The 12996-nt window shown below is 34.5% G+C and overlaps 1 protein-coding gene across 1 annotated transcript; it reads right to left on the reverse strand.

The window, feature by feature from the left end:
• Nucleotides 1-895: 895 nt before the first annotated feature.
• Nucleotides 896-6115, reverse strand: LOC127284309 (uncharacterized). The gene has a single exon (XM_051309698.1). It carries the CDS (start codon nucleotides 6113-6115, stop codon nucleotides 896-898), a length of 5220 nt encoding a protein of 1739 aa, XP_051165655.1.
• Nucleotides 6116-12996: the final 6881 nt, after the last annotated feature.

Here is a 12996-nt window from a genome sequence, read left to right on the forward strand (position 1 = left end):
CACATCGATAAAAGTGCTAACGCATTTCCACAGCAGGGTCGTTGTCCAATTTTCAGGTGGAATCAGCCAATCAGAGACGCCACCGGGGACAAGACGAGAAGTTTGGAATCTTTCCGCGCGCGGCATCCAACCAGAATGATGCGCGCGGACAACTTTATGATGCTTACATACTTTGTAAAATCGGGATCGATCAAGAAGGAAGGAAGCCTGGAAAATTGAGATAGGCATTGTGTTCTGCCTCAATAGAAAAAGGCTTGATTGTTTTTTAATAAAACTGACATTTTATTATTAAGAGTGAAGGAGAATAATTTTGATATTGATTTTACCCTTAATTAACACATTTATTTAATTTCAAAGACAAAATACATGGAGTAAGTTTCTGACAAAATTAAATCTCTACGTCTATTCTTTTCGGAAGTCGACCGAGTTCTGATCTCAGGTCCTGTTTAGGTACAGGGCCCTTACTCGAAGTACAGGCTAAATTTGGCAACGTCGCATTTAGATTTTGAAAAAGTGAAAGTGGCAACGTTGGAATTTGAAGATGGAAGGATAAATTTTGTACATAGATTTTGAGAAATAGTACAAATTGCCTATTGCCATCTTGACCGTTCTACTCAGGTACCTAGGGTTATAACCCAGTACCGCAATAAAATCATTTTCTCTACATACCGAAGATTTTGAAAGATTCAGAGGCTTACAAACTAACATTTTACTAAAATATTTGTTCGAGAAATATTCGTTTTAAAATGTTTGTATTAAAAGAATGACAAAAATATTTTTAATTGTTAAATATTGTTACTACGTAACATTCTGCCCCCCTTTGAATGCGTAGCTTTCAAAGAAATAACAATTTTTTAATGTCACTAACCACCACTGAAACACATTTGTTTTGTCTCTAATTGTTATAAATTGGTAGTGGATAGACACTTTTTAGCGAACGCTTATATACTCCAGTTGAACCTTGAACATTCACTGTTCGAATAATGCCATCTTGCCCTGGGAAGATAGCGGATATTCGGCCAAGTCTCCATGACAAGGGCGGCAAGTTGTCCTCCTTAAGCACGACAAGTGTGCCTATTTTGATGTCGTCTTGGTTTGAAGCTGCCTTCCATTTCGAGCGGGAGATTAGCTCATTGAGATATTCTTTGCTCCATCTATCCCAAAAATGATGACGCAGCTGCTGAGCGTGTTCCCAGCAATTCAGACGGTTTGCCGAAACATTTCGCAAATCTTTGTGTGGAAAAGTTGTCATGGGTGCTCCAATCAAAAAGTGACCAGGAGTCAGAGGAAGGAGATCATTTGGATCGGAAGAAAGTGGTGTAAGAGGTCTTGAATTGAGTATAGCTTCAATTTCAACTACATATGTATGTAGTTGTTCATAAGTTAAAAGAGTGTTGCCTGCGATGCTTGTGAAATGCTTTTTGAACGATTTCACCGCAGCTTCCCAGAGACCTCCAAAATGAGGTGTCCGGGGTGGAATAAAATACCAGCTAATCTTTTTCTGAACTAAAAAAGTTTTGAACTCTTCACCTTCTTCAAGAGTCTGAATTTCTTTATATAATTCTTTTAATTCGTTTTTAGCTCCAATGAAATTGGTAGCATTGTCAGAGGAGATGGTATGTGCCAACCCTCTCCGAGCAAATAATCGCTTCAAACAATTCAGAAAGGCCTCGGTAGTCAAATCACTTGCCAATTCCAAATGAACTGCCTTAGTGGCCATGCAAACAAAGACGCATACATATGTTTTTACTTTAGTTAGATTTCGATGACGTCGTTCTTTTATGAAGAACGGTCCGCAATAGTCAACCCCCACATTTAAAAATGGACGAGAGGAAGACAATCTGTTATGGGGTAAATTTCCCATTATATAATTGAGTTCTCGCGGTTTCGCTCGAAAACATTGAACGCATTGTTTGATTGTGTGCCTAGTAGCGTTGCGACCGTCAATAGGCCAGAATTTCTCTCTAACCCCGTACAGAGTTGCATTAGTCCCTGCATGCATGCGTGAAATGTGCTCGTCTCGAATAATAAGCTTTGTTAAAGCATGATTTTTCGGGAGGACTATAGGATGTTTTTGACTGTAGGATAGATCAGATTGGGAAAGCCTTCCGCCTACCTTTATCAAATTTGATTCAAAAAATGGATGTAGACTCACAAGACTACTTTTTGGATGAATGTTTTCCTTTTTTGAAAGAGCTTGAAATTCGCGTGGAAATGATTCTTGTTGCGCGAGTGAAATTAGTTTTTCGAGCGCTGCGTCGTATTCATCGAGGGATATTTTACCTGTGATTTTATTGCTATCCTTTTTGCGCTTGACTATTGATAACCATCGGAGACAGTACGCCATAACGTTTACGCAGGTTCTCAACTTACTGTGGTTTCGAACAATATTGCTGGGCTTATGAGTCTCTACCTTTGCGATCAGAGAGATTGGTGAGGGAGTTTTGACTTCAGGTATGTCTCGTTTTTCCAACTTAAACACAGGCCAGCAATTTTCGTCTTGGCTTAACCACGCAGGACCTTGAATCCATTGCCTGTTATTCACAAACTCAAGAGGAGCTTGGCCTCGAGAAATTATGTCAGCAGGATTGTCTTGCGTGGGTACATGTCTCCAATCGTGATTTTGAGAATTAGATTGAATCTCAGAAATTCTATTAGCCACAAATGTTTTTAACTTATAGGATGGAGTATTTATCCAATTAAGCACAATTGTTGAATCAGACCAAAGGAATTTTTTATTGATTTGAAACTGAAATGCTTCGACTGTTGATTTGTACAACTTTATTAATAGATTTGCTGCACACAATTCAAGTCGAGGTAAGGTGGTAGCTTTTAAAGGGGCCACCTTAGATTTTGCACAGATAAGAGCACAATGGTGCTGTCCTTGGCTATTAGTAACCCTGAAATAAAGACATGCCCCATAGGCCTTTTCACTGGCATCAGCGAAACCATGGATTTGAAGTTCAGTGTGATCAGGAGATAAGATATATCGTTTGAATTTTATCTCGTTTAAACATTGTAATTGGTTTCTGTAATTATTCCAGAAATTTTGAATGTCTAATGAGACCGGAGTGTCCCATGAAAGTTTTTCTTTCCAGAGATGCTGTATAAGAATTTTTGCGGACACAATTACTGGAGCAACCAAACCATATGGATCATAAATCGTGGAAGCTTCAGACAAAATAGACCTTTTTGTGGCAAGTCCTTTTGTTGAAGAGAAATTTACTGCATAAAAAATTGAATCACTAGATGGGTGCCAATGCAATCCCAATGCTTTTACTGATTTTGTAGGATCTAGAGACATAAAATCTTCTGGATTACTATTTGCTAAATCGTTAATTAGATCAGGGTGATTTGATGTCCATTTTCGTAAATTGAACCCACCGCGATTAAGAAGAACAATTAAGTCGTCTCGTAATTCACGCGCTTCTTCTAATGTTTGCCTACCAGTTTGAAGGTCATCGACGTAAAAGTCATCTTTTAGAACTTCTGAGGCGATTGGAAAGTTTTTGGACTCGTCTTCTGCGAGTTGAGAAAGAGTGCGAGTTGCTAAAAAGGGAGCGCAGGAGGTTCCGAAGGTGACTGTTTTCAATCTATAGATTTTGATTGGCTCTTTAGGCGAATCTCGCCATAAAATTTTCTGAAAAAGACTATCTTCATTTGTGACACGAATCTGTCTATACATTTGTTCAATGTCTGCAGTCAGTACGTATTGAAAGCATCTAAATCGTAGGAGTATAGAAATGAGATTGTCTTGTACTGTAGGTCCCACCATTAGTGTGTCATTAAGAGAGATACCTGAGGTTGTCTTTGCTGAGCCGTCAAAGACAACTCTTACCTTTGTGGTTAAACTCGATGTTTTTACCACTGCTTGATGTGGAAGATAATATCCGTGATCGAGGGGTTCTTCGGGCGGAACAAGTGACATGTGACCAAGTTTGAGATACCCGTTAATGCATTCGGTATATTGATCCTTTAAAGAAGGATTCTTTTCGAATTTTCGTTCCAGTGCATAAAAACGCTGGAAAGCAGTGTTTCGAGAATTGCTCAATAATTCCCTTTTTTCGTTAAAAGGAAGTTTTACGCAATACGCGCCCGATTCAAGTCTAGAGACATTGTCTTTATAGTGTTTTTCGCACGCAACGTCATCTGCCGATTGAATTTTTTCATTAGATTCCGTATCTATATCCCATAGAATAGGTAGATCGCGAAATTTAATAAGATTACAAGAGATTTTTGAGCTGTTTGAACAGATCGGATTCGAAATTGAGCCGGTTAAAATCCAACCGAGAAGAGTTTCTTGAAATACAGCAGATTGTCCCTTGACGCACATTTGACCGATTTGTAATAGTTGAAAGAAGAATTCAGCACCAATCAATAGATTAATTTCAGCGGGTTTGTGGAATTCTGGATCCGCTAGTTTTATACCATCCGGTATATTAATCCATTTTTTATCGATCGCTAGATTCGGCATGAGATCTGAAATCTCTTTGAAGATGAGACAAGACAATTCAAGTTTTGTGTTTGAATAACGCGACTTGCTTTTAACGACGGTACTGTACTTCACGGAAGAGCTAATGTTTTGAGCACCATGTAATTTAATGTTTACACTTCTTTTTTGTAATCCCAAGAATGATGCGAATTTTTCTGATATAGAATTGCATTGAGATCCCGAATCGAGTAGTACGCGACAAGGTTTAAATTCACCTTTGCTATTTGAAATATCAACCACAGCAGTCCCTAGAACAATTTGTGAGGTGATTTGCGCATGAAAACCTTGATATTGTGTTGATTGCGAAGTAGAAGGATCACGTATACCTGAGTCTGTTGCATTGACGTCAGAATTATTGACTTGGTTATTAGAACTTCTTTTTTCAAAATGAAGAAGAGTATTGTGTTTCTCGTTACATTTTTGACAATTAGACGCTTTGCAATCAATGGTTCGATGAGGGCCATTTAAACAATTGCGACAAAGAGAGGTCTTTTTAATCTCGTTATACCGTTCTGATGGTGACAATTTTAAAAATGTTGGACAGGCGTAAGGCTTGTGTTTTTCTTGACAAACAGGACAAGAATTAGAATATTTCTTTGATGACGCGTCAATTGTAGTTTTCATGCAGGATTGAGATTGCTTAGAATTCGATTGAGACTTATTGCCGTTTTTATTCGAGGCACATTTTTGAGAGGAATTCTGGTTTTGATTCAAATGCGAAGATTCGATAATCGCGCGTTGTTCTAGAAAACGAGTAAAATCATCCATAGTCGGCACTCTGGTAGAAATTAAACTTTCCTCCCATTTTTCGCGATTGTGATTGTTGAGATTGCTTTTAACTAAGTAAATCAGCATTATATCCCTTTGAGCATTGGGTGTAAGCAATGCATCAAGAGCTCGCATACGTTTTTGCAAATTATCTAATAAACCGCGAATAGATGAATTTTTTAAATTGCATGAGATTTCGAATAAAGATTTGACATGACTATCAACAATTACTCTTTGATTATCGTACCTTTGATTGAGAGCGTCCCAAGCTACTTTATAATTTTCAGCAGTGATTTCGAGCGAATCAATAACTTCCGCCGCTTCAGATTTTAAACAGGCCTTCAGGTAATAAAATTTGTGAAGTTCTGGAATAGAGGGATTATTGTGACACATTGATTTGAACGCATCACGGAATGTAAGCCATGTTTCGCAAGAACCCTCGAATGTAGGAGTCTGAAGTTTAGGAAGTTCAAATCGCGATTTTGGAAATTGAGATATATCAACATTTTCAGTGCTAACCGGAACAGTGTTTTGAGGGACTGATGCTAACGACGTCATCGAAATTGTTCTTAAATGCCTTTTAGTTAAGCCGCTAACAGTATAAAATCTTTTTTCAAAGGATTCCCTTTCTGAATCATTTGTCGCCCTTTCTGTCTCATCAGTTATCAAATTATCAATTTTATCTTGCACATTGCTGAAAGCATCCCATAAACTGAGATGTCTTTGCAATCTACCATCTAAATCAAGAGACTCTAGATCTGTTTCATCATTGATTTCTTTTAAAACATTTTCAAAATTTGTTAGGTTACGTTTTATGCTACCGCGTAACTTTTTTAGTTCAGAAATAGTAGCCATTTTGTAAAATATTTTAATTTAGACTAAATTGGATTGTGAAGGACAGGATTTGAACACTTTTTGAATTAGAACAAGCGTGAAACTCACCACTTTAGAGATTGCGATAATTTCTGCAATGTTGACCACCGAAGATGTATTATGTTACACTCTGGTATCTCTGGATGTGGACCCTCTCACGTTGACTCAGGAACCTTTAAGCCTCGACTGGACCTCAGACTCGTTCAGTGATAAGTTTTGGCTTGGAAACCTCGTCTTGATAGAAAGGACGATGTGGAATGGATGTAGAATTCCACTAGTGCTGGCTGGCTTGCAGGTTTTGTTGTGGTGATTGCATCGAACTGACCGATAAAGATTGGAACTTTATATCAGTCTGCTGTCACTCACAAATCACAACTTCTCTCGTGTACAGTTCGAACAGAGATGCGTTTTCTTTAATGGATATAGAAAACGTTTTGAATGGATAGTTTGTATTTAAACACTCACTTTGCACACGAATTAATTAACTGCAAGTCCATAATTAACGCGAACTAGTTTTGATAAGACATATCCGGTGTATCCGGCTCGAAGGACCAAATTTTGTTCTGCCTCAATAGAAAAAGGCTTGATTGTTTTTTAATAAAACTGACATTTTATTATTAAGAGTAAAGGAGAATAATTTTGATATTGATTTTACCCTTAATTAACACATTTATTTAATTTCAAAGACAAAATACATGGAGTAAGTTTCTGACAAAATTAAATCTCTACGTCTATTCTTTTCGGAAGTCGACCGAGTTCTGATCTCAGGTCCTGTTTAGGTACAGGGCCCTTACTCGAAGTACAGGCTAAATTTGGCAACGTCGCATTTAGATTTTGAAAAAGTGAAAGTGGCAACGTTGGAATTTGAAGATGGAAGGATAAATTTTGTACATAGATTTTGAGAAATAGTACAAATTGCCTATTGCCATCTTGACCGTTCTACTCAGGTACCTAGGGTTATAACCCAGTACCGCAATAAAATCATTTTCTCTACATACCGAAGATTTTGAAAGATTCAGAGGCTTACAAACTAACATTTTACTAAAATATTTGTTCGAGAAATATTCGTTTTAAAATGTTTGTATTAAAAGAATGACAAAAATATTTTTAATTGTTAAATATTGTTACTACGTAACACATTGTTCTTGGTGGTCCTCGTGGCGTGTAGATCACAGTTGCGTTTTATAAACTAGAAAACTGCAGTACAATCACCGCTGTAAAGATGTCGAGGAGATTTTTAGAAGAAGAAAAGAATCGACTCCGAGGTTAGTTCGTCACCAGTGTCAAATTATTGAAAATCACAACAGAAGTATGAAAATTGCGATTAAGGAGAACGCCTCCCTCGCCGGACACCACGCTGTGAATACTCGAGTAAAATAGTGTTTTTCGCGAGTAATAAAGATTTCAGAGTAAAGATTGAAAGGAAGGGAATTGTTCTAATTAAATTTCGCTACTTTGAGACACGGCTTTATTCATAAAGAATAACAATTTATGAATTGTAAGAGGACGTTCTTAGTGAAAATTTCCGGCGTGGATTGCTGGCGAGGAGGGGCGAACGTCTTCTCTCTCTATCTCTCTCTCTCTCCACAGCAAACCAGAAGTAAGTCCATTTGCTATTCTCCCTTCTCAAGTATTGGTCATCGTAAATAAAGATTTTTCTTGTTTGATATTGATTAATAATATGTAAGATTAAAATTCGCTTCTTCCTTTATTAAAAATAACTGATTTTGTTTGACTTTTTTTTAGTTTTGGAAAATTTATATAATGTTTTCTTAGATTAGAAATTATTTGAATAAACTGAAACATTGTAATGAATGGCAGTTCTCTCTCAGTAAATTGAGTATTTCCCCCACACCTTGAAATACGAAGTCTCAATAGTTTTCTGAATTAGCCGAGTTATATTTTATTTTATTTCAAGTGAAAGTAATAGGTCGAAAGCTCAGGTGAAACTTCCTTTCACCTGGCGCCCGTAAAATTTTGATTTATTATTAAATTAATAATTTTAGAATAAATAACGAGTTTTCTTGAGGTTACACCTTGAAAGTCGGAAGAGCGTGACCTTCAAGGTATTTCACTTTTGTTTTAAATAAAATAGAATTTTCGTCATCTGGAAAGTTTCCGGTAAGATCCAAAGTACCGGAAATTTCGAAGAATTTAAAAAGGAAATTCCAGATAAGTATAAAACAAAATAATTAACTTCATTTTACTAAATAGTAACGTGGCGAGAATTTTAGATTAAAAGTTGCTAGGGATATTGTTAGTAAAATCTTTAATACAGAAAATGGAAACCCCGTTACAATCTATATACATTGTTTGCTCGCGTCGAGTCATAGCATGCAGGCAGAGATATGCATATATATAGATATAGACACATGTAATGATATATATGAGTCAATATATATGCTTCAATATTATATTAGAAATAATTATAATTTTAGATTATCAATTTTGAAAGATTGAGAGTAAAGCGATCTCAAAAACTCCCGGGTGACGAGTTTCAAGCCAATTTGAACAACTTTTATATGTGTCATTCGCCATATTGAATCCGCCATTTTGAATTTTAAAAAACTAACATCACCATCGTAATCAGGGACCTCAAAAACCCTTAGAGCACCTTTAGTTATCAAAAAAGTTATACTCAATTTGTTTTAAAAGAGGAGAGAAAAAGTATGTCTATTATAACCTCAATTATTCAAAACCAAATAATTTTTAATTAATTTCTATTGTAGGTTCGAATAAGTTGACTCAAAATCTACTAAGAAAAATGTTTTTTCAAAGAAATACGAGCTGCCACCTTGTGCAGTAATGAATAATAGAGATTTTTTAATGAAACTTCTGACTTCCACGTAAATTTTTAAGGTTATAAAATTATTATTAACGTTTCTGCTTATTTTTCCTGTAATCTGTGTACATCAATCTTTACTCTCCAACAAGATTTATCCTTTTATGTTGTTTCTGCTCAGAGTTCTACGATTTTGGATCGAAAAAGAGCGAAATCACCCACTGTGCCCTATCAAAAAAATATACGCAGATTTCCGCGAGGAAATTCGCGAGGATTCCGCATGTAAATACACGACTAGTTTTGGGCTTTTACGCGAGTAATATGCATGTAATTCCTCGAGGATTTTTTTACTTCAAATTTTTTTTATTTTTTATTTCTAGCTTATAATTTCGCGCGGAATTTTTTACTACAAATTTTTTTTTGTTTTTTATCTGCATTTTATAAAAATTTTAAAATAACATTTTTTTATTATGAGCATTCCGCTTGTAAATTCCGTGAGGATTTTAAAATTAAATTTAAAAAAAAATTTTTTCAGTACCAAATTTCTAATTTTTCCATTTCTTCTTTTTTGCGTATAATTTCATGAGAAATTTTAGACTTGATCAGTTTTTTTCCTTCTCATTTTCTCTGTGTATTTTTTACAGCATTTTAAACCTGAAATTTTTTTTTCATTATTAGTTTTCTACATATAATTCCGCGAGGATTTCAAACTTGAATTTTTTTTATTTTTTTCACGCGTTTAATTTACGAGGATTTTAGACTTAAAATTTCTTTGCTTTCATTTTCCGTTCTTATTTTTTTGTCAAATTTTTCTGTTCCTCGTCTACCGTGAGGAATTTTAAACTTGAAAAATTTTTTGCTTTTCGTGTGCAGTGTGTATTTTATTTTAAGACTTTCAAATATTATTTTTTATCATTAGCATTCTACATGTAACTTCGCAAGGATTTTAGACTTAAAATTTTGTTTTTTTTTGGATTTTAGATTCAAATTTTTTCAGGTCTAAAGTTTCAAATTCGTTTATTTATAGTTTTTCGTGCATAATTCCGCGGGGAATTTTAAGCTTGAAATGTTCTGTTCCTTTTTTTACATATATAATTTTGCAGGAATAAAAATTAAATTTAAAAACTTTAGATTTTTTACCATTATTATTGGTGTTTCGCTCCTGCGTAATTTTTAGCAATTCACAAACATTTTAAAAAATTAAAAAATTTTTTATTATTGGTTTTTTTTACATATAATTTTGCAAGGACATTAGACATAGAATTTTTTTACCTTTCGTTTTCTGCGTATAATTTGGCGAGGAGAATTGTGAAAATCTTCAAAACCTTTTTTTGATTTTTTGTTTTCCGCGTGCCTGCAATTATTTCTTTACTTCTTGTTTTTATGTGTTTTTTGCCATTACCCAGATAGCACAACAGTTTGCAGCAAACTTGCGGCAAGTTTACAATGCCAAGTTCTAAGTTTTCATTGCAAGTTTGCAGCTAATTTGTGTCAAATAGAGAAATGTCCACTCTTTTAAAGTTTGCATTGCAAGTTTGCAGAAAACTTTCTCAGGAAGATTGTAGAAAGCTTTTATATCATGCTTGAAGAAAGTTTCCCAGAAAATTAAAACAAAAAAATTTTTTTAAATATGTTGATATTTTGTTACTTGATACCTTTCCTAGAGAGCAGATGACTAAAATCTATTGCGTAACCCTAAGCCCTATAGAACACTACTGCGCACTATAAATTAACTTTTGTAAATAATTAACTTTGCAAATTAGTTTTGCGCAAATTTTCTTCAAGCTTGCTATAAAAACTTTCTGCAAACTTTCTGAGAAAGACCTCTGCAAACTTGCAATGCAAACTTTAAAAGGGTGGACACTTCGCTATTTTCCACAAGTTTGCTGCAAACTTAAAGTGCAAACTTAGAACTTGGCATTGCAAACTTGCAGCAAACTTACTGCAAACTGTTGTGCTATCTGTGTAAGCTTTTTGTTTACATGTTTTAGCAATTATTTAATTGATTTAATAATCTTTTTGAAAGGATTTCAGAATTAAATTCTTTGTAATTATACATTTTTACTTTATATTTTTAAAAAAGTTTTGAAAGGAACAAATTTTCTTCATCGTTTTTTGAGTTTAATTTTGTATGGATTATGGAATATAATTCGAGGTCCCAAAATTTTTACATTTCTTCTTGATGCAAAATCACTTCTAAGAAATACTTCCTAAGAAGCAATGCAAATACCAAACAAATGTATTTACTGTTTTAATGTGTGCAAGATAGCATTATTGGCGATTCAAACAGCTACACTAGCGCCACAGTTGAACTAATTTAGGCGTGACTCGCTCTGTAGCACTCCATGTGTTTTAAATTATTTTTTTTTATTTAACGCTTAAAAATTATTTTACAAACGCAATAAAAATATCAGAATAATTAAATAATTTGAAATAAACTGTCACAACAGAGACTGCTTTAGAGCGAGTCACGCCTAAATTAGTTCAACTGTGGCGCTAGTGTAGCTGTTTGAATCGCCAATATCATTGGCTAAATTATTTTTAAAAAACAAGTAAAATTATTATTGAGGATGAAATTGTTGAAAAAAAAGATAAGTTTAATATAAAAACTTTTTATTTAGATATAATTTAAACATAAAGAATATGAAAATTTGGTTCTATTATGCCGACATACATAAATCTAATTTTAATGTAATCTAAAAAATGTGGAACATCTTCAATGCTTCTGAATAAAAAGTATTAAAAGTTTGTCGACAACAAAAATAAAAGTTATTATACTACATAGTAATAAATTTCTAATAAATATTTAACATTAGTGGTTATCTATGGTCTTGCAAATTTAAACACATTATAATTAATAATTGCGCACACAAGATATGGATTCAGGCTGATCGAAGCTAGAAAAAATTTACGCATTTAAAGGTTTCGCGCGTAATGTTACCTTATTAAAACTCTTAATCTTACACAAGATGGAAGACGGCGACGACATGAAAAAGCATCTATCGGAATTCTTCGACGCTATCGATAAATTATAATCAATGGGAGTCGATATCAACGGTGATCTTCTATGAAACCTGCTTTTCTATAGTCTCCCTAAAACATTCGAAAATTTCTACTGTGCTATCGAGACGTGAGATTCTTTATTACCCGATCTAGAAATTCTGAAAATCTAAATAGTCGAATAGTACACCGACAGAATGGAGAAAAGTGAAACATCAGATAGCAGTGCCATCATTTTTATAAAAAGCAAACATAAATTCTCGAACAAGTCAAAATTTGACAATTACGAAAACGTGTTCGGATAACGTGAAAACGAAAATAAAAATTCGTTCAATTCGAAGCTGAAGTTTCAATGTTGTTTTTGCAACAAAAAAGGAAACGAAAAGTTCGAATGTTCTCTCAAGAGAAAGCAAATTCAAACCGCTAACTATTGTGAAGTGACGCCCAGCTTTTCAACGACCAAAGTGCATTAGTGAATGTGACGAGCAAAAAGTGCGAATTGAAACATGGTAGCAATAGCATAATTGAAGTAAAAGCTGAAGGCGACATTTCATTCGTCTACGTAACCAATTTAAGAACGAATTTAATCTCAGTCGTTAAAATAGTAAACAATGACAACGAAGTGACATTTAAAAATAAGTGCGCGATTGTCAAAGACCACGCAGGTCAGACTCGGACAATTAAACATTAACTACAATACTGGTATGCTCAAAAGTCAGTGCGTGGACTGTTTAAAATTTGACGAACCTTTAAAAAGTAACTTTGGGGCAGAAGCTATCAGCGCAGCTAATGATGACGAAAAAAGATGTCCCAACAAAAAGAATTGACAAAGAAACTCCATATGAAATGTGGACCGGAAAATGGATAAATATCGAACAAGACAAGATTTTACTCTGCCAAAGTGAATACACCAAGGACGTTCTGCTAAAATTCGAAATGAGCCAATCTTTACCTAATTGCCAATCCTTACTTAATAGTGCAATAAATTTGGTACAGAGCAAATATATTGCTTGTTATTTACTTTCAGAAATACAGCAATTTTTTGTAACATTTCCACAGGTACAGCTTGAACAATTTTTTC

The sequence above is a fragment of the Leptopilina boulardi genome, unplaced genomic scaffold (assembly GCF_019393585.1).
Source record: "Leptopilina boulardi isolate dan_hultmark-lab unplaced genomic scaffold, ZJU_Lbou_2.1 LbouV2_322, whole genome shotgun sequence".
In the NCBI taxonomy this organism is placed as follows: domain Eukaryota; kingdom Metazoa; phylum Arthropoda; class Insecta; order Hymenoptera; family Figitidae; genus Leptopilina; species Leptopilina boulardi.

What these genes read in the sequence shown, in the direction of transcription:
- LOC127284309 (XM_051309698.1), bottom strand. Translation starts at nt 6,115, where the DNA reads ATGGCTACTATTTCTGAACTAAAAAAGTTACGCGGTAGCATAAAACGT.